The sequence below is a fragment of the Ascidia mentula genome, chromosome 6, assembly GCF_947561715.1.
Source record: "Ascidia mentula chromosome 6, kaAscMent1.1, whole genome shotgun sequence".
In the NCBI taxonomy this organism is placed as follows: Eukaryota; Metazoa; Chordata; class Ascidiacea; order Phlebobranchia; family Ascidiidae; genus Ascidia; species Ascidia mentula.
In genome coordinates this window covers 10170601-10193117 of record NC_138571.1, presented here as the reverse complement: position 1 = coordinate 10193117, position 22517 = coordinate 10170601, and the positions used below count along the sequence as shown (strand labels likewise).

The 22517-nt window shown below is 38.5% G+C and overlaps 1 protein-coding gene across 1 annotated transcript in view; it reads right to left on the bottom strand.

Annotated features, from left to right (window-relative positions):
• The window catches only part of LOC145906099 (dynein beta chain, ciliary-like), a 56331-nt gene extending 34373 nt beyond the window's left edge, over positions 1-21958 (bottom strand). The window contains exons 1-33 of the mRNA XM_082993483.1: positions 21851-21958; positions 21225-21427; positions 20936-21054; positions 20404-20597; positions 19780-19951; positions 19276-19375; positions 19124-19209; positions 18511-18636; positions 17777-17920; positions 17625-17714; positions 16993-17160; positions 11791-11907; positions 11348-11497; positions 10898-11037; positions 10620-10688; positions 10021-10147; positions 9486-9632; positions 8967-9075; positions 8371-8474; positions 7737-7877; positions 6781-6918; positions 6185-6373; positions 5509-5646; positions 5135-5251; positions 4615-4758; positions 4121-4324; positions 3600-3716; positions 3271-3501; positions 2672-2815; positions 2211-2369; positions 1609-1731; positions 1057-1179; positions 406-631 (exon numbers count right to left, since the gene is read on the bottom strand). Of these exons, the coding sequence (XP_082849609.1) occupies positions 406-631; positions 1057-1179; positions 1609-1731; positions 2211-2369; positions 2672-2815; positions 3271-3501; positions 3600-3716; positions 4121-4324; positions 4615-4758; positions 5135-5251; positions 5509-5646; positions 6185-6373; positions 6781-6918; positions 7737-7877; positions 8371-8474; positions 8967-9075; positions 9486-9632; positions 10021-10147; positions 10620-10688; positions 10898-11037; positions 11348-11497; positions 11791-11907; positions 16993-17160; positions 17625-17714; positions 17777-17920; positions 18511-18636; positions 19124-19209; positions 19276-19375; positions 19780-19951; positions 20404-20597; positions 20936-21054; positions 21225-21427; positions 21851-21873 (4582 nt within the window). The 5' untranslated portion in view covers positions 21874-21958. The remainder of the gene's footprint in view (positions 1-405; positions 632-1056; positions 1180-1608; positions 1732-2210; positions 2370-2671; positions 2816-3270; positions 3502-3599; positions 3717-4120; positions 4325-4614; positions 4759-5134; positions 5252-5508; positions 5647-6184; positions 6374-6780; positions 6919-7736; positions 7878-8370; positions 8475-8966; positions 9076-9485; positions 9633-10020; positions 10148-10619; positions 10689-10897; positions 11038-11347; positions 11498-11790; positions 11908-16992; positions 17161-17624; positions 17715-17776; positions 17921-18510; positions 18637-19123; positions 19210-19275; positions 19376-19779; positions 19952-20403; positions 20598-20935; positions 21055-21224; positions 21428-21850) is intronic.
• Between the last annotated feature and the right edge of the window lie 559 nt (positions 21959-22517).

Below are 22517 nucleotides of genomic sequence, written 5' to 3'. Positions count from 1 at the left end.
GTAAAGTATATTTAAAAAAAACTTTTCATTTTTCATCGAATATTATTTTTTATTTAATAACATTTGGTTGTAGGTATGTGGATTTATACTGTAATGATGACCTGGTGATCCCAGTCCCATATACACACGCAGGTAAATATTAATACCTACAGGAAGCAATTACTTGACAGGCCTGGTTATCAACCTGGTATAATGCAAGGCTACATGTTTCGTCATACGGGCATTGTCAATTCTTTATTCAAATAATGCTTTGTATGTGTATTCATTTTTCATAGGTTTATTTGCGCATTAATTTTTTTTAGACAAAATGCATGGTAAAATATGAGCTACTCGCCTAAAAACATCTTATTCAGAACAAAACTTATAGTCTAAACATGAAAACCATTTCTTCAACAATCAAACTACCTTTGAAATCGACATCAATGCCATCGAATCGTTTCGAATCCTCAGGAAGCTGTGCCCGTATATCCTCAGAACCGATAAAAATACTCTCAAGATGCGACCACGTTCTCTGCACTTCCAACCATATCGACAACACCGAATCGGCGGTCGATAATTTCCTCACCCATCCAGAAACTTCTTCTAGGAAGTGGGCGATGTACTTTGACGTCATGAGGTTCTGTAGCTGAACCTGAAAGTATAAAAGCGCATGGTTAGTTTTAAATACGTACGTGGACCTATAGTGGTAAAACAACTTTCACAGCTGTGCAAGTTTGGTTACGAATAAAACACGACAATACAGAAGTATTTAGTTTATATCAAGTACTGTGTGTTAAGTAAATGAAAGCAATAACGCCCATACTGTTTTAATTGCACATTGTTTCCATCTAACAGGACGCATCAGTGCAGCTAGATAATTTTAAGGTTCTGACGTATTAAAAACGATAAATGCCAACACTTTATGAGTAAGACCTTTGTACCATTATAAATTATTACAGCATGATACAACAACGTTTTTTTTTGTGCAGTATTTATTAGCCGTACTTCTCGTACACGTTTGTGTTTGCAATGAACTGTCTGTGTGCGGCTGTGAATAGCGTGCATATTTTAACACACCTGGTTGTCCTCGAGCGTTTCAACAAGTTCTTCACTACTTCTAATGAGAGGGGATGCGGTTCTTTGATGAGTGTCGTACTCGAAGTTCATCGAAGCCCAAGTCACATCCAACTCTCTGAGCGTCTGCATACAAATAGTTCCACAAACCACTTAGAATCTATACTTGTGCATAAAACAAAACAATTCATATCATTATAGCAAAATTTTACTTGGAAAAAATTTGTATTCGGCCGAATCCTGATGTTTGTGACAGAATTCTGTTTGGTTTTCCTTAATTGCAGCAAAGTTGGCTAATGTTTGTTTCACTTAATCCAGTTTTAGTTTATAGACCAAATAACGATGCACGAGCACCTTTGTTTACAGAATATTGATATATCGGTATACCATTCGGCACAACTCCACCTTTTTTCTGAGGTTGGATCTGACATACCTCAAACGTTCTCAACATATGGGATGCTTTGTTTATCTTAAACATTTCCAATTTGTTTTCAAAATGAAACACTTAAACGCTTAAACTATGGCTCTCAGGCCCTGAAAGCAGTAAAACGTCACCTTTTCCATTCCCATTTCCTTGACAGCTTTGTCGACAATCTCACGAACTTCGTCTTCGAAGTTGTGGAGATTAAGTTTGAGAAGATCAGCAAGTGTTGTGGTTTCATCCATGTAGAAACGAACCTGCAGAATAAATATTTGCTGAAAATTCTATTAGACGACAGGTACGATCAGATAAATTTGGTACTCGGGAAGAAAATACAATTAATTGTTTATTATAATAACGGCAGTCGGGTCTTGTTTGTTTTCATAAGGTATTGGCAGTTGACGTAAAAGCAACTAAATCGTTCGCACAAAAATTCGAAAAGTCATTAAAAAGCAACACCTTTTTAAGAGCAAATGAAAACCATTCAATTTATTTTTAAACGATTGAATTAAATATCAGCTGGTTTATTGCAAATAATGAAAAAAAAAATGATTTTGTATGCATGTGCATTATCAGTTTCTTGTTCAAATAGAAGCTTAAGCATTCAAAACATTTAATAAAAAGGTCTTTGAGCTATATATACTTAAAATAATCGGACCAGATTTATAATATTGTTTACTTGAGGCAAAATTTGCCAATGCAACAGACGTAGATAATATAGTAACAAAATCCGTACCTTGGTAGCTTGCATGAGTTCATGCCAATGCCTGTCTCTAATAGCTGAGTTTTGTAACTCGCCCACAGCTCTCAGTGACGTAATCATATTCTTAACCATGGCGTCCAGACCTCCAAACACATCCCAAGCACGCGCCTCTTTATCCAATGTTCTGATGTCCTATAAGAAAAAACGGTTGATAAACAGTTTCGAGGTGCGCTAGTTTGTGGCGAAGCTGTATATGCGTGTAAGACTGCATACACTGCTGTTATAGCTGGCTGTTGTTTTATTAAAACAACCAGATATTGGCCGATAAAAGAATGCATGTTAACGTTGTTTGTACAGGATTTGCAGCTAATATTCAAGTTCAAAGTTCACTCCAACACAGCTCCATAAAATAGGTACAATTTTATACATTTTTATACCTTTTATAAGTAAATTTATAATTGGATTGTAAAAAGGTATATTATGAAGCAGGATACCTTGGCGAATCTCTTGCAGTCGATGTCCATCTGCTCCACGTTGATATCAGCCCACAATGTTGTTTTCCAGTCGTCTGTACTTGAACGCACCAAGTCAACCAGATCCCACACACCTTTGCATATGCACACTTCATTTCGGCAAGCCTGAAAACACACACGAGTTTCTGAATAAACTGGAACCAAATTGAAGGTGATTGAACATTAATTTTTTGCACAAGTTGTTTAAACCATTTTAATTGTATTCCAATGGCAGTTTATCAAAAAAAAAAGGTTAATGAACCCTTTTACGTAGTAACGTCTTTGAAAACTCAACATGTACAGTACCTGATATTTATATCGACTATTATTACTGATGTACATCAGGATCAATGATATATAATATCGATCAAAGCCACATATTCCTGTTAAGTCGTAGCAAGATAAAAAAAAATCACGGTACCGGTGAGATTTGAACCCACGACCCTTGGCTTATGGCACACTGCTGATCCGACCGAGCAACGGAAGCTCAGGAATTACAGTGGGTAAATTGTGGTCAAAACACACTAGTACGCAGATTTGCCAGGCGATTTTCGCATTTTAGCTTCAGTAAAAAATCCCACCTTTAATTGCTTGTAATCAGGCACGTTGACCTCGAATAACCCGGCCGATTCGTGGAGGTCACGCATCTCGGTTTCAAGATCCATTATCTCGTTTTGCATCGTATCCAGGCTTGCATACGGCTCCTCACAGTTATATCGGAACACCAGCTCCTTGCGGAAGCGTTCTCTGTGTTCATGTTGCTTGACGTCGAAGCTCGTGCACTTGCGACGTATAATGGAAACTTCGTTCGCCTGCAAGCGGGTAACAGAAAAATTAGGTTTTGCCTCTAGTTTTGAATACAGTTGCTCTATGACCCAGCTGTCACAAACACATTAAAAATGTTGTTTACCTGCAACGGAGCGACAGCTTGTTTGACGGTCACAGCAAGTTTTTTAGTGTTGGTCCATTGTTCGGGAAGTTCTTGTAGAAGTTGATGGACTTCCTCTGACATCTCTTGCTCGTATGCCTATAATAACACATTGAATTATATGTTTATCAGTTTCCTTGTCCACAAATCATACATATTCTTTAGTATTAATAATATCCACAGTCGCCAATAAAGATGACAAAACAGCCTTTTAACATAAATGCGCTGGGATTGCTATACGATAAGTAAAATTGAATTTAAATTATATAAAACTGCAGTATAAACCGTATTACCCTTAATCTCAATTGTATATATGAGTGTGTGTATATCCGACAATAACAGAGCTTAACTCATTTAAACAAATTAATTCACTCAGCTAGGGCTCTTTTTTTGTATCTAATACAAAATGTACTGCGTATGTTTAATACTTGCCGATAACCAAACTGTATATTGCGCTATTGATAACAAACCGTTAGCAAGAGAACTTAAACAACCCTAAATACCTTTAACAACTCTATGGTCTGTTTGAGAGGTTCGAACATGACGTCAGTTCCCTCTGTACGGTCTCTGACAGCCATCAGATGTCCCATGCAATCAACCAACCCTCGGTAATCTCCTTCTTCTATAGATTTTCCCAAACCACTGTCAGCCACCTTGATGAAGTCTTTTAGGTCGGATAAACTGTTCTCCACGTGTTTGATCAAGTGCTGGAAAGGTAACAACACAAATGACTTTTGTGTAGTACGAAAGGACGCTTACATTATGCAGCATGTAAATATGTTTATGGTCCTACTATAACTTATATAGTTTCTGTTCCACTGCTTGTGACAGATTGCTTAAAAACTACTTTGTTGGCACGAGCTTTTGCGAGCTACCCATCGCTTGTACAAAACATTACATAAACTATTTCCAATCATGTGCAAGAAATTGCATAGTCCTAACGTGACAAACTATTTCCAAATTATTGTCAGCCTTCTGGGAATGTCCTTAGGCTAACCTCTTTGAACATGTAACTCCAGCGTTTGACAGTGTTGAGAAGTCCCTGTTTGAAGGGTTTAATTTGAACGAGGAACCAGGAGTCGAAGACCTGTGTCGGTTTCACGTTGCTTATGACTTGATACTGGTTCTCGTATGAATCAATCTGAAAAAACAATGCAAATAAAACCACTTATCTTATTCACGCATTGGCCGTTTCGTGTTTAAGAGAAAATTAGAAATGGGGTTCTATTGAGGGGGTCGAAATTATTTCCCCAAACAATCCTTCCTTCACTGCTGTTTTTTGAGATGAGGTTTATTTTGTACAAGAATTGCAGAAAATGAGAAGACAATTTTTAAAGATAAAATTTAGTAAGATTGGGTAACTGGACTAAAAAATGGATTTGGATTTAATAATTTAGATCGAATAAAAATCTAAAACAATAACAGTTACTGGTCTCGCAAGATTGGTGCAACGGATTTCCACCGAAACACTGGACATAAAAATTAGAATTTCATGAGGGTAGCATGTGCCGACTCGCCTGTTCTTTAAACTGTGTAAGAGTTGGTGGAGTTTCTGGAACTCCTTCATCAGCATGTGCTTCCACCTCCTCAGGTGTGAGAATATGTCCGTACGTGAGAAATTGGCGCATGAATTCCTACAAAAACATGTAATTTTTGGTATTTTAGAACTCTAAAAACGCCATGGCCTTTTTTCCAGTACATGCGGCTATTGTAGGGCAAGTTTCACACGAACTAAAAGTGGTTTTATTATCTTTAATTGCACACATTTGCGTCGTGTATTTTAAGAATAATAGTAGACATCAGATGTATTAAAATTGTAGCGCAAAGGGATTATTCTGGATTTGAATTACATAAACTTAAATATTTACTTGCGACAAAAGGCGTGCGTTACCTGTCTGTCGTCAGTCCATAGATTGCCATACTCCAGAAATCCTTGCGAATAGGCCATCGCCTTATCCATGACGTCACGCACCCTGGTAATGAGGTCATTCCTCATATTTGCCAACTCTTCTATGTCCTCCATGTCCGACTGTTGTTACAGAGTTATGACGTGCTTATCAAGCATGGTTTCAAAATTATTTTGTACGCTTCTAATTGTACTAAAAGTTTGTACTAAAATACCAATAGGCATTGTCGTTGGACATTGGACAGTTACATATATTTGGTAACGAACCCAATAAAAATCTTGTTAATTAATTGCTTGTGGCCATAACCAATGCTTCAGTCTGAGAAAAACGTTTTTAACAATAATTTACAAACTTCTAATTCTGATATGATATTGCTGTTGCTGCCAGACATATTATATTTTAATAATCTGTCCTTCTGGCATAATTAACGTGACTTTTATTGCAGGGACGTCTAGCTGTATAGCAGGTGAAACGTTGGACAATAAAAGTCACGTTAATTGTGCCAGAAGGACAGAATATTAAAATTCTAAGTCTGACAAAAACTTTATTCGGGGGAACCAAATCACACTTTCTACGTTTCCGTTGCTTAGCATATACTACACAAGCGGCCAAGCATTCCAACACCATTAGTTACAAACTTAACAGACTATCAATGCTCACCATATAGTGGGGATGTCCAACTTGGGGTGCCACGCGAGCTACCAGCGTACTCATGTTGTAAATATCGGTCAATAAACCGTTTATCACTTCCAGGAAGCCGTCTGGCGTGCCTTCCACCAACGAAGGGCGGAAAACCATCTCAGGAACTTGAAGTTCGAGTTCGGCGATAAAGAGTGGTTGGACGTCATGCTATAATACCAAATATAGGGGATTTGGGAAGGTGCAAATAATTTTGATGGCGTAATGCAAGGGTTGCTATCGTTTGCAAAGTTTCACGGCAAATTGCAACGTAACAATCATATATCTGTTGGACGATTTGTTTTTGTATGACAATTTTCAATAGAAAAAGGCTGATTTAAGTTGTTATTTGCCGCCATTTTTCCTGAAAAATTGCAGTTTGAGAAACTCTTGGGTAATAATTCTAGCCATCTAGCGATTTTGCAAATCTATAATTTCGACGTGTTTTTCTGTGCAAATAATGGTAATGCCTGCCGTTGCAAAAATCCCAATTACTATCAAACCTCAAGAAATAGACACAAAATATAAACACATTCCACCCAAAAGTAGAAACACATTATAGAACTCCAAGAACAAACCTCCGTGTTGTCGATGAAATAGTTGAGAGAACAATATATGCAACTGAAGAAGCCTTCAATCACCATGTCGTCTATATGACTGATGTAAGCTTGCCATATTTCTGTGTCCTCGTTAGCGTTGAAGTATCCCAAGTTTTCCTGCAAAAACAAACATAAAAATGAACTTAGTAAAAGTTGATAAGTTATTACTGGAACAATGTAATTCGTAGAAAATGTATAAAAACGTTTATAAAAAAGCGTAGATTTCCCACTGACGAGTTGGATTGGTTTGGGATTAAAGCTTTTAAATTCTTTCAAAAAGTAATAACTAGGACTGGCCTAGATTGCTACTTAATCAGCCAACCAAGATGTTTGTTTTTTAATATATATATTCAGTATTCTAAAAACAACAAGAGTAATCGTAGTGATTAGCATCAATAGCACACATCAAGAATAACATGTAAACACTTAACCTCCAGAACGCCATCCTGTACCTTACCAAATAAAAAACACACAAGCATAGCAGCAGTTGAACGGTAGCAACGAAAAATCGTAGCAAGTGTAACATGAAACCGTGATATCAGCTGGTATTTGTTATAATCCGTGAATTAAGGTCAAGGTTTTTTAATAACCTTCATACTGATTTGATTTCACAAAATGATCCATTGCAAATTTATAAAAATTAATGAGATCCACTTATAGTCAGTAATACAACAAGAATCCAGGCTCAACAACTAAACTAAACACTTCATACTCTGCTTCATTTTTTGTTCTATGTTATTTTACATTTCTACTCTGTACGCAACTATATGTACATTTTTGAGCTAGGGCTTTTACAACTACTAGAACGTAAACATACGTTGTATAGCTACGACTATAGACAAATTTATGTGATATCTTGAAACACCTTCCTCAAGCAAACTATATCATTAACATTGTTTCACATTTAAATAAATCGCGGACAAACGTAAACATACCTGTATACACTGACGTATGGTTTCGCCGTCGGCAGTGATACTTGCATATCGTTTGGCGATTCGATCTTTTCTGTCATCCAAACTGAGCAATGCTCCCACGTTCGACTGTTTGCGTTCGAACAGTGGAACTTCACTCCAAACCTGTCACCAAGATGGAAGTAAATTTTCATGCAATATCAGGGTTCGTATTTGGTCACATAGCAACATATTGAAGATTGGTTTTTCTATTTTTAAATTGGTTGATAATTTGCATTCGGAATTGAGTTCACAATACTTTCTACTACAAGATGGCAACAAACCAAACGGTTAGAACCAAACCACTTCACAGAAAATAACTTTGATTTAAAAAACGCCACTAAAATTTATGCAAAAATTTAGACGCCGAAATTAGGTCAACTGGCGTTGCAGCCAAGCTGGATCAAAGCCACCCTGAAATTAATCTTAACTATATGTGCGACCTGCTACACGAAACCGTTAACGTCGACGCTAAAAAAATGTTTTGGCAATCCATAGAAGGACCAGAAAAAAGCAGTTCTAAATACAAAACCCCTGCGTTTTTAATCGTTGCAAAACAAGAATAGTCGACAACTGCTCAACAAGTAATGTCCGCTGAATAACCGTTTACAACATTTACTTTCATGACGTTTTCAATCTTCTCAACGTTGGACTTCGTTTTCTGAACTCTCACTTGCAAGTCACGTACCTTGTCCCTTGTTTCTTGTATGTAAGTCCATATATCTGAAGAGGTACGGACGTGTTACAACTGGTTAAAACTGATATAATAAAATGCTGATCTAAGATTGTCAACTACGAGTAATTAAGACGGGTTCCTTATTTTTTTTAGAATTTAGCCCTCTTGTTGGCATTGTATTCTATAAGCGACACCAGTTTTCTATTTTGATATTAAAAGTCAATGTTATGAAACTGCGAGTAATTATTTAGACAAAACGTCGGTAATCTTTTAACTGCTGTATTTGAACTATTTGCATTTTAGTGTTGAAAAAGTTTTTGATCAGGTAATGGAACGTTAATGTCTTGAGTGCAGTGTTTATCAGCAATGCCGTGAATAGTTTATTAGGTGGAATCTCCCAAAGTTCTCCAATCCTTATTTGAATGAGCGCTTTAAGGCGCATCTTGATCAAGCCACAAAAGTGTCAAAGTTGAATTGGAAAAACCATACAAATACCATTGAGCACTTTTCACCAAATTGTGAATGTCGAAGCAACTTACCATCGGACTTCCAACACAACGTTGTTTCAGCTTGCAGCAACACCTCGTCTATTTGCTCTAACTGACCCTCGACTAACGGAAATTCAACATCGAGTATTGTGTTACGTACCTGAAAATGTACAAAAAGTCAAAAGAACAGACAACAATGAAATGTAATCACTTCATCAGGAATTGACATGAAATATTACATCTCATCCGTCTATTTTGCGACATTTTCTCGGTGTCTTGTTTCACAATGCAACACATTATTGAGAACTATCTTAGACCCAACCTAAAGGACTTGTATGAAATAATGAAAATAATATTACGCCAGAACTTTTACAATCGTCAATTGAAATAAGGTGTTTAGCTGTCGGCTTTTAATCAAGTATGTGCAAAAATAGGAAGCACAGTAAAAAAACTGCAAAATCTAAGCTGTCACAAGGTCCATTGAAAGCACTAAGGCTTGAATTCCATTACCACGTAGACACAACTTAACAAAAGCACGATTTTCTTGCGTTTCAATGTACAGAAACTTACCTCGTTATACCAAGCCATCGTCAGATCGAGGTTGGCAACGTACATCCTAAACATATCATGGTGCGAATATAGGTTGGTCGCCACTTCTGGGATGTCATTACGTTCCAGGTATACCAAGTAACGCACTTCACGAAGAACCGCAACCAACTGTGGTGAAAATGCAAGTGACCTTTAGTCCCCTATTTGCGTTGTTGTTACGCCACACGAGGAATAGGCCGAAGAATACGTAAAATTTTGTCCTATGTATCACCCAAAGCGTTAAACTATGTGTTTTTCAGTGAGCTGCATACTTGCAACCACTATTTCGACCTATGTTATTGGTTTCATTGGTTTATACGTACATAAATACATATATTATATATACAGAAGTTTGAAACTAAGTGTTTCTGATTACCGTCAGTCGGTTAATAATACTTATATATACAGTATATTTTAGTGCGCTGTCCACCAAAAGTACATCAATATTTTCTTGATGTAATTAGAGATCAAGCTAGGAGTTGGAGTATACTATAGAAAAAATAGATATAAACGTCACCTGGGGGTCAAAGTTGACGGATATAAGCTTGGTGTCTGGATTTCTTTTCAACAAAGGTTGTCCCAAGTTGAACTTGCAAGCTTCTTCCACACCACTCGTCCACTGCTCGTAGATCCTCGCCTCATACCTGTTCGTATTCAAATAGTTGTGTTACTTGTTATTATTGTTCGAACTTGCATTATAACGTTGGTAAGTTCAAGGTATGCTGCAGGTAAATATTTTGAACCAAAGTTGCAAATCGGGCCCCATTTTTCGGGACGGCTTCGGGCTCGACTTTGAGAAAAAAATGGGACGAATTCGGGCCCAAATTCAGACTAACATATTTGCGTCGTAATTACACTGTTTTAGACGAATATGCAAGTTGTGATGCCAATAACGTTACCACTTATAAATAGCCAGAGCCATCTTACATCAGAACTATTTTTTTAATAAAAAAGTTTAATGTACACACTGTCGCACTTACGTCATATTTTCACTTAAAATCCAGTTTGGGCCTAAAAAGTTGGCCCGATTAACAACTATAAGGTGAACAAGGTTTTCGACCCACTTCGTTGTGCGTGCATTATACCCTTGAACAAATAAGTTGAAACCCAACTTACTCCTTGATGAGTTTGATCATTTGTTCTTGTTTGGCAAACACCAGAGCGCTTTCGTCAGATTTCATGCAACTGTAACGATATTAAAAGTATAAAACATTAAGATAATGTATAGGATACACCCATGTTAAGTCTAAATACAATTCAACAGACATTTTTGCATATATGGGGTATATTTTTGTCACACATATTTCAGTACGTACTAAAACAGATGTAATATGAACCGTACACAGTTAATACGATTAAGCAGGCACAAATACATCAAATAGAACTGTACGTACGGGTGCTTGACGTTTTTAAACCATTCCATGGGCCAAGTTATTCGGTCCCTCAGCTCCTGAGCCCATTTAAGTTGGCCGGCTACAGGAGGTTGATTCTTGTGGACGCAGGGTCGTAGTGGGTTCGGCATATCGTTACAACTCTGGAAATATTTCATGGATTCATTGACATCTAAGCCGATATAGAACTCATGCTAAACGTCAGGACAACGCATTCACGATCACTTACATTAATAGTTTAAAAAGCAAAAGGTTGGCTGTTAAATTTTTAAAAAAAACGGCAATTGGACTTGTTTACATAAGATTTGTTCGTTTTAAGTTTAAACAAATGTCCAAAAAACAAGTTTTGGCAGATGTGGACGAGGTAAATTCACCAATGAAAGCAACAACTAACTTAACCCGTATGATGTTTGCAGTTACGTCATAAGCAGAAAAAATATTTAGAGGTCAGACCTGATTCGCCGACTCGGCAACGTGGTCGTCAAATATTCGTTTAGATTGGTCAAGACTTTGGTTGAATTTCTCCAGCAAATGTGGATACTTGTGGTCAAAATCCGCTTTTATGATCGGTCTTTCCAGCAGGCTGCCAAATATGCTCAGCATCTACCAATATTAACAATTACAATCCTAAACATACGTAATCTTATTAAAAATTAAGAGCATTCAGTTTGCTCCTGACGCTGTTAGCCAGACATAAGTTTTATATTAACTCAAAAGCTTAATCTGGCAAAAAAAAAACTTGAAGAGCATGTGGTGAAAAAAAATCCGAAGTATGTTTGTATAGAACAGCAGAGCTCTATAAAATGCCCGGAAATATAGAGTAGTGTGCAGGTTTCGGGTAGTTTAATATTAAAAAGTCCTCTGCCGCATAATATGACATAGTTTCTGTTGCTTACCTTGAATATGGAAGCCATTCCTGAACAATCGTCGAATCCCTGGCAAATAATATTGGCAAGTTGTCTTTCAAGATCAAACAGCTTTTCCGAAAAACTGTCGAAGTCTTTCTCGAACGCCTGGGTGATAATATATTAACTTTGTAATAGCAGAGCCAAAAAGTCGTATAAAATTTTTAAACGGCATTGGTTTTGTCTTAGAAAAACTTTTCAAATAAAACAAATGGTTATCAAGTACTTTCGACTTGATTCGATTTCCCATGTAGTTTGTGTGGGGAAACTTCTTTAAACGCACCAGCATTAGTAACATAAAGCAATAGCTGATTTTCCGCTTAATAAACTTACCACATAGTTGCGGAAAAGAGGGTGGTAAACCAATAAAGTTGTTTGCAACGATATTTTAAATGCAATAATTTACAACACATTAACTATTCTGTTAACAATTAAGGTTCTTTTCCATTAATGCACTAAGAAAAGGTTACTGTTGTATTCTTCAGTCACAAATAATTCAAGTGTATTGATACAAAACGGTGCGCAGGTTTTATAGGCAAAGCCAACACGCAAATAACGCCAGGAACGCAATTATTAGCCACTGAGGTGCGCAGTACATCCACAGGCGTGAGTCGCATTGCCAGACACGCTGATTGCACGGCGAGTCTTAAGCGCCGTTTTGTAAGGTCAACTTTGGGACACATAATGATACAATTACACAACACCTCCCCGCCAATATTGGGTTATGGAACAACGCAAAATGACACTAATAACCATAAAATTTGGGAGGCTTCGGACGCCGTTTCGAGCGCCGGGGTAAACTCTCCCCGTGTGACAACTCCTGCGCCGCAGGTGAATGAGTATTGTCAGGACTAACGATAGTCTCAGGGGTGACCGTGTCGCGCGTATCGGCACGACCGGACTCTTCATCATCGGATGCATCGCGTGATGTTGGGTGATCTGCTGGTTCATCTCCTGGCTCGTCATCTTGTGATGATGCATATCTGGGTCGAAGTTGGTCAATATGTCGTCTCCATATCAGACCTCGGGGAATAACTTTAACCCGAACACTTCGACTTCCGCAACGTTTGATGACCAGTGCGGGAACCCATCGTGGGTCTTTGTCATGCCGTGGTCCGTAATACAGTGCATAGCAAGGATCACCGACGTTGTATGTCCTGTTAACGCGTGTAGTGGAAACACCGTGTTTAACTCCTTGCAACTGCTTTTTCTGGACATCATGTACTGGAGAAGGCATCATGGTGTCAATCTTTGTTCGTATTTGCCTTCCGTTTGAAAGTTCACTTGGGGAGTATCCGCTACTGTTTGGTATACGGCGGTATTGCATGAGAAAAGTTCTCAATGCGTTCATGGGCGGCTCAGAAGACTTTCGTAATGCCTTCTTGAAAGTTTGCACCAAGCGCTCCGCTGCCCCATTGGTCGCAGGATGATAAGGTGCGCCTGTAAGGTGAACAATCCCCCTTTCTTTGCAGTAGTTTCGGAACTCCTCCGATGTAAACGATGGTGCATTGTCGGACACTATTGAGTGTGGATATCCGAAATGCGCGAAATCTTGGTCGAGAAGATCCATTGTTGCTTTAGCGGTGATTGCTTGAGTACGGTGAATGCATGGATACTTCGTATAAGCATCAATTACAACCAACCAGTTGTAACCCATAAAATTTATGGCATGGTCGACATGAATTCGACTCCATGGCTTCTCGGGTAGTATCCATGGATGTACGGGAGCCTTCGGCATTACGTTTCTGTGCTCATCACATGTGCCACACTTTCGACACATGTCCACAATGTCTCGATCTATGTTTGGCCAGTACACCACTGTCCTGGCCAGTTGCTTCATGCGCTGCATGCCGAAATGGCCCAAATGCAGTAGCTGCAAAACTTTGTCACGTAGTTTTGCTGGAATGACGATTCTGGAGCCATACATAAGAACTCCATATGACGTAGTGAGAAAATTACTCACTTTCCGGAATTCTTCCATCGGAAGATTGTCTTGGCCAACCTTCGTGCGTGTATTGAATCACCTTGTTCAATATTGGGTCTTTTGAAGATTCTTTTCGTAGTGCTGAGGAGTCTATTTGCACTTGCATTCCGACTGTTTCGATGGCACAAACGATGTCTACGTCATCAGCACTTTCCTCTCCGTCGAAAGTTGTATCATCGCCTTGTGGAAGTCGGCTTAAAACATCAGCATTATTGTGTTCGTTGGTTTTTCTATACTCGATGGTGTACTGAAATTGGTTCAAGAAAAGTGCCCATCGAGCCAACCTGTTGGCTGCCAAAGCTGGTGTAGGCTTTTGCGGACCAAATAAAGACATCAGTGGTTTATGATCCGTTATCAGGATGAATCTTCTTCCAAACAAATATTGAAAGAACTTCTTTAGAGCGTAAACGATTGACAAAGCCTCCTTTTGAATTTGACTGTAATTCCTCTGGCTTTGTGTCAAAGTTTTAGAAACATTGGCAATTGGTCGCCCACTGCCGTCGGGAAAACGGTGAAACAACGTAGCACCAATTCCAACACTTGATGCGTCACAGGCAATACCAACAGGAATGGATGGATTGAAATGAACCAACACTTGGTCTCTGGATAGTAAGTCCTTCAGCTGATTGAAAGAACGTTCTTCTTTTTGACTCCATTTCCAAGGAATGCCTTTCTTTGTGAGACGGTAGAGTGGTTCTGCTACAGTTGAAAATTCTGCAGGCAAAAATTTTGCATAAAATTGTACAGATCCAAGGAAAGACCGCAGCGTCGGTACAACGTGCGGAGCAGGCATACGTTGTACGTCGTCGACTTTGGAACCCTTCGTGATGCCCTTGTTGGAGAGAACATGGCCAAGGTACTCAACCTGCTGTTGAGCAAATTTGCATTTTTGCTTCCTGCAACGTAAGCCTTTGTCTTGGAGCCGTTGCAACAAACGTTTGAGATTGTGAAGGTGGTCCTTGGCAGACGAACCACTGACCAATATATCATCTAGATATACTGCTACACCCGGTAGGTCTTTAGTGATATCATCCATAATTTCTTGAAAATAAGCTGGCGTAGAACTGATACCAAAAGGCAATACGTTCTGTAATAAAACTCCGCGATGTGTGCTCAGAGCAAGCTTCTTCCGACTTTCTGGTCCCAACTTGATTTGATTGTACGCATCCGCCAAATCGATCTTCGTGAAGCCATAACCACCACCTAACTTCCGCATTAAATCTTCTGGAAATGGCAATGGGTGACGATGAACTTCCAATTGTGAATTGACAGTCACGGAATAATCACCACAAATTCTTAAAGCAGGCTTTTGCGAAGAAGTGATTGATTTGCGGACCGGAACTATTGGCGTACCCCAGTCGTTGAACTTCACTGGAGTCCAAATTCCTTTGCTTATCCCGGAATCTAAAACCTGGGACAAATCACTCTGCATAGCGAACGGAACTGAACGCGGTTTGCAGAAAACTGGTTTTGCGTCGTCCTTAAATTGTACCTCCAGTTCATAATCTTGAAGACAGCCTAAATTGGGCTTAAACAGTTCTGCGAATTCACTGCACAACTTGACACACTCTTCATGTAATGATATGTCTTGCGGTTCTTGAGCGGTTACGGCTTGTAATACCTCTGCAGCTTGTAAGCTTGACTTGCCGTACAGAACTTTGTCCAACGAAATACCCATTTTCTGTATTCCGTTCCGCCCCACCAAATTCAAACGTGGAATGTCGCAGACGTTGAAATGAAGGTAAGCTACTTTTCCGGAATCTGCATAACTGGTAGCAGACGTAAATGTGCCCATTACCGGCAAGTTGTGCCTGCTTGCAGACTGATACTGCGACGTTGCTTTGTGCAGCTGTGGAGAACCAATCTTCTTCCATGTTTCTTTTGACAGAAAATTTCCGCCGGTAGCTGTATCAAGTTCTATGTTCAGCGAACGATCGTTGATGCAAATTGGAACTTCCAACTTGGGCGTGGCTGCTTCAATACTGGAAACGCAATTCAGTTTCTCAATTCTTTTAACGCCATGGGACGAGCGCTGTCGAATCTTTTTGCGGCAAACGGATTCCAAGTGTCCAGTTAGGTGACAAAAATGACAGGTTGCATTCTTGAAACGACATTCGGAAGCCTGATGCGAAGTCTTGCCACATCGATAACATTTCCTCCCTTCAGGTAATTGCACCGTCCTCGAATCCACTTTACGTTTCTCCCACGGCTTAGCTGTAGCACGTACCTTGAACACCGAAGTCGATGGCTGCATCCCGTAAACAGTTTCTTTAGCCACTTTGGCAGCATCTTCGGTTTCAACCGCAATGTCAATCGCACGAGCAAAACTCAATTCGTCATCCTTTGTCCTAAACAGAGCTTTTAAAACCGCCTCGTTTTCAATTGAACAGATAAAACGAGTGCGTAAAGCTTCATCCAATGGATCTATGATGGATGCAAAGTCGCAAGTTGCTGCGCTTTGTCGAATGCGAACAGCGAGCTCTTGAATTGTTTCTGCCGGCTTGCGCTTCATGTCGGTCCAAAACTTGAACCTTTCGCGGACTATGAAACGTTTGGGGTCAAACTGAAACTTCATATGTTGGACGATTTCTTCTAACGTGAGCTCATTGATGTCTCTTGGTGGCGATTCCTGTGCAGCCAAATTGAAAAGCATCTTGTGCACCGTTGAAGATTGATTCGTCAAAAATACCTTGGCCAGTCGATCGTCTGTATTCTTCAGTCACAAATAATTCAAGTGTATTGATACAAAACGGTGCGCAGGTTTTATAGGCAAAGCCAACACGCAAATAACGCCAGGAACGCAATTATTAGCCACTGAGGTGCGCAGTACATCCACAGGCGTGAGTCGCATTGCCAGACACGCTGATTGCACGGCGAGTCTTAAGCGCCGTTTTGTAAGGTCAACTTTGGGACACATAATGATACAATTACACAACAGTTACTATATCCGTCAAAGCACAATAGCAGACAATCAGTCACCTTGACAGATTTTAAGTCCCAAATTTTGAAACATTTTTAAGGGCGTCACGACTCGGCGATAACCCTTTTTATCGGGTGTCGCAACTACGAAACGTTACGTTACTTTGCTCCATGTAGTTTAAAGTAAAAAATATCAAAAGCAGTGCGCCGTAATTGCTCAAAGTACCCACTTTAAGAAACGCTGTTTAGGGATCCGACAATACGTGTTGTAAGGGTTACGCCGTACTTACATCATCTTCAGGGTCAAGAGGGTTGTATGTTCTTTCACCAAACACCTTGTAAATTTCCTGGAATGCCTCGAATATGTTGAGAACAAGTTGGCTAAGCACTCTGCCCTTCACTCCACCAAACTCAATCTTTTCCAACTTCATAAACTCTTGACTCCGCAGGAAAAATTCCTGATATGGAAATTGAACAAAAAAAGAGCAAACCAATGTGCTTGATTTATAAGAAATCGTTTTTTAATGGATATCTACTGATTTTGTAACTGACCTGTGGCAATTTAGGTCAATTTTATAAAAAAAGTACTTGGCTTGCCAAACGTAGTGTCATGGACGTACATAGGGTCGCCTGTTGATTTTTATGGATTGTAAGGAGTTACGTAAAGTATAACATGTAGAGTCCTGTTTTACAAAGTATGACCCTCCTGATGGATTTTCAATTGTTTCATTACAACTAAGTATTGCACCAAATATTACTTTCAAACCTAATGGGGTCACAGAATATAACCAGTTAAAAAATGTTGTGGTCAAAACAGATTGGGAACCCCTGACTTAAATCACCAACAGTTGTGAAAAATACTGCCAGAAAATATTAGAATATATAGTATAAAAATGTCGTTCATGTATTGAAACATGCTTACCATGACAATGTTGAGGCGATCAATAAAAGAATCAAGTCTTGAAAATATCATGTCTGGAGCAAAACTCCAATGCTTCACTTTGGATTTGTCCTGATAAAAAAAAATTCTCACTAGTTTAACATTTTATATTCAGTTTTTTGAGGGTAAATTGCCTCAAAGTAGGTGGAGATCTTTGACTTGTGGTAGTGAAAGCTGTCTTTGAAGGCATGAAGGACTTTAATGGCATTTTGCACCCTCTCTATGACTTCATCCAATTCACCCTTCAGTAGATCTTCAGGAGAGAGATAGTTGCATGACTAAATAATAAATAAGTATTTTTAACTCTAAAAAAGCAGTAGCTTTTTACTACAGGATCAGCCTGGCTTTTTATCAGGAATATATATTTCGCCCCATGGGCATCTTCAGTTCGTTACAGTAAACACAATAAAATGATTTTAAAAAACGTCTGAAAAACAACAACAGTAAAGAATGGGCTAGTGATAAAAAACAAGTATTTTGAAAGTATATGGCCAAATGCTGGCTTGCGGGCCGAATGTCACATTAAAATATTCACAAATCATCATTTTTCAAATAGATTTCAAGGTTTCTGCATAATTTTTTTCATTGGTTAGAAGCATATTTGTTGGTTTGCCAGATTCCCATTATTGGCAGTTGTTTAAGTTAATGCAGTAGCTTAACTTTATATTTGCAACCCAAATGGTTATGAACCTAGTCCACCCCGGTATGTAACACAGAATAATACAAATGTATTGTAACAGTTGGTCACATATCCAAACTCAGTAAAAAAATAAATTCAAATACTTAAATTGATGATCCTACTTTAATAGTAGACCTACATGTTTATCAAAGAGAAAGTTATCCTGAATAGTTAAAAACTAATACTTACTACTTCAATAAGGAAGTTGCACATCTCTCTGAGAAGGACTATGATTCTTATAGGTGTGTTGTAATGCTTGGATAGAGACCAAATCAGGCATATAATGTGCATCAATGGGTTGAGTTTTGGGATGGCCTGAAAAGAATTAACCATAAGTATTTATATCAGCGCAGGTTCTTAGGGACAAAGTTGCTTTTTAGTATTCAACATAAATCATAAATTGTGTAAGCTTCATACAGATGGCCACTATTTCGACCTATGAGGTCTCATCGTAAAGAAATAAACCCCATATGAATAAAAATAAATTCATACCAATAGCATTGGGAATAGAACCAAAACATTTGATAAGACTGAATTTATGTTTAGTATGGGTTTGTTGTTCATACTGAAAGCACAGATTCTCTTATTCGTGGCAACGAAAAGAGCAATAAATATGGTTTGTGCAATTAGCTATACGGTCACCAAAAATAATAAATACCAACGTGTTTTGACGAGGTACTCAAAACAGTAATCAAACACAACCCTGAACTAAATAACAAACTCAGTATATACAGTATATTCTATTCAATTAGGAATTATACCATTTGTTCTAGAAGCAAATATTTCTTAAATACAGTCTTACCTCTGAAAAATCAACTTGTTCAAGATCATCTAGAAATGACTGCAAAGGCTTCAAATGGACCTGGATGTCTCTTGCTTCACGTAGTGCTATTTTGAAATAAAGCTCAGTAACACAAGATGATAAACCTGGATATCACATCACATAGTATATACCTGCTTTGGTGTTGTTAAAGATGTCTCGCAGTGCAGGGTAATAACTGCTGTGGGACAATTCCAAAATTTTGGCCATCTTTTTAACCTTCGGTCTTTGAAGCTACACAAAGAAAAGAATAAATATTTTAAATGAGTTACAGACAGGGCCCCCGTTACGACACATTAGATCTGATCAGTGCAGCTTGACTCTAGACGACCTTGCCTATCAAATGTACAGACGAAGATCAAGATTGTATACAATAATGTATTGTTTACAAATACTCTCGGATTTTATTGCTGTATTTAAACAATTTTCGGCAGATATGATTGTTCACAATAAAACCACATGTGTTTTTTTTTAGCAACAAAAACTGCCACCTTTTTCACATGTGTTATTTGTCATGAAAGATATCACCCAAAATTTAATCAAAAATTTTTTTTTGTAGCTGTAGCAGGTAGAACTGGTAAGATTTTTAATTCGCCAACTTACTTTACGATCAACGACTTATTCTACTTGCTACGCACCTGCGTGTAAATGCATTCCAAGTTGTTACACTTCGCATTCCAGAAAGCGATTTCCACTATTGGCCCGGGATTGTGACCTTCAAGTAACGCCTGCGCCGAATCTTGCTTCAGCACATCGCGAACTTGGTGACTCCATTCTATAACCACTGTCTCGATTGCGTGCAACACAGCTCTGCAGAGGACAGAGGTTAGGTAAATAGGGAAAAAACCGGTATTGATTGGAGTTTCGGCTCATTGTCGCCTCAAGCGGATTGCTTTGATACTGTTTTGCTTATTTAGTTTTGCTTGAATTTGAAAACAATTCGCCATAAAAGCCCTAAATGATACGCAGAGGCCCGAATAAGAAATGATTTTATATTTATTTCTGTGTTTGCTTGCGTATTTTGTGTACAGGTAGCTTCGAGTACTTTATTGCATTTTATTTGTAGAAACTGATGATGTTTTGTAGGCGAAATCGATTTATCGTATTTTAAAAATAAACCGACTGATGGTAATCAGAAACACTTGGTTTCAAACATTTTATATTTATTTAGAAAAGCAAAAAACCTTTGCTTTTTTGTGTAGTTGTGTACCTTTTCGCGACAAACAAGCAGCGAAAGTCCTATCATTACAGGTTTCAGCTACCTTTGTTCGTTAGATTTCTCGCTTTCCAATTTCTCCGAGCCAACCGGCAAAGGTAATAGGGTTTTTCCCTTCACGTGACCGGCCACCACGTACACGTTGCTCTTGAGTTTGTGGACATGACGTATTACGTCATCAGATACGACAAGTGGCCAACGTTGGTGATTGTCGTCATTAGAAAGAAGATGTGAAAGCATCTGTAATGATAATCAGGTAATTTTAAGCATCACGTCGTAAACGAATGCGAATTTCTTCGATCAATGAAACGAATGTCACATGATTTAAAAATGTGAAGTTTAACTTGACGCTGACAATCGTGGTCGGTGCCCAGACAAAACAAAAATACGTGTACAGAAACAAGTTACATAATTTTGCAGGTTTATACCTTGTAACAAAGGTTAGTTTTCATATTAGAAGACACTCAACACTTTTTTTGGAAAATATTGGCAAAAAAACAAAGGTAAAAGGGGCATATTATAGCAAGGCATTATTGCTTTGGCTGTTCACCACTCCGCAAAGGAAATTGCAGTTTTACCTCGTCAATCATGGGAGAGAGATGTTGGAGAGGAATTTGTGAGACGTCTCCAACGACTACTTTCGTTCTTATGGTATCTTTTGTTACCGCTACCTTTTCCCTCTTCACGAAATACGTGCCTACAGCAAAATATCGCATGAAGTGATCGTTTGAAAACCAGTGACTTGTTTTCACAATACTTTTGTTTCTCATTTAAACACTACTTTTGACTCAGCACAAAAATTACCCCAAAGTCTACAGCTTTAAATGGTATATGTTTCACTACAGTAAAGAGCATATGTGTACATGCCTTTTTGTTTGATCGTATTCGGAAATTCGTAGCTAGGGGTTAATTGACCACTAGGTGACGCATATATCACCATTCCAATGACGTCAGATTTGTCTAGAAATTCCTGAATAAGGATTTTCAACTCTTCTTGTTGGATCATTTTGTTCCATTTGTCTATTTTTAGATTGAGGGTCTTCAACGTTTTGCTCTGCAGGAAGTCCCATCTGCACCAAAAGTGGTTTTGTGTATTCACAATGATTTTCTTTGCATTGCAGTATTTTGTGAAAGGTATTGAGTTTAAGGTAGGCTAAATGCCATTTACATAGTGGCAATGTACATGGCAACACTGGCTTAACATGAGTTTACGAATTCCCAAACTGGTTATTTTTCGCAAAACAAATTTAACCTTGCTTAAAATCTCACTATATTTGTTGCCAGATTGGCGTTTTTTTGGGGGGGGAATTTAAAGCTATGCTAATTTCCCAATGACCCTGATACCAGCATGCGACCATTATCTAGCACTAAGAAACGTAAGGAATACTCAGACATTCGCTATCATAATCTGTGCAGACAATAATAATGCAACAGAAAAAAACTATGCTATGCGTTTTTTTGGCAATATAATTTATACTACTACCTAAGATTACCTTGGATCTGATACTTCGGCCATGTTTCTTGTTCAGAATTGAACAACACTGGCTTGTACCAAGTTGAACGGCCTTTAGCCGCTTCTGTACCTCTTTTTAGGGCAGCTGAGCAACAAAAACAAAGCGAAAAAACTCAAAACACATTCAAGTTTGTTGTCTGCATTCTATGAATCGAATCCATTGTTGTTTTATTGCGTAACAAACGTCATGGTCAAACAAATAAAACTGCACTGAGACTAATATTTCTTTACATCCTGTAATGGTTTTTGCGTTTAGAAAGCAGGAAATTTTACATGCGCCTGCTAAATCAAATGCAATGGCATCTCTTCTGCCCTTGAAAATCAAACTTTTGCGAGTTTGGTTACCGGATTACAAGCGAAAGAAACTCAATGAAACATCTGTCTCCAATTTCTAAGCAAAGAGCTCTTGGACAGCTCAAGTGGTCTAGAATCCATCGGGAAAGTGAGTGCATGGACGTCCTAACTGGATCGGTAGCCGCTCTGAAAATCGATGGCAAACTTTTGCTACCGGCACTTCAAAACTGAAGTACATGTTCTCAGTTAAGAACCCTCGGCAATTGTTATAATTTTGTAGATTAAAAGGGCACGAAAGTTTCGAGTGAAGAAAAAAATGAAAATGTGAAATTTATGGAGGTGTTGATTTCTGA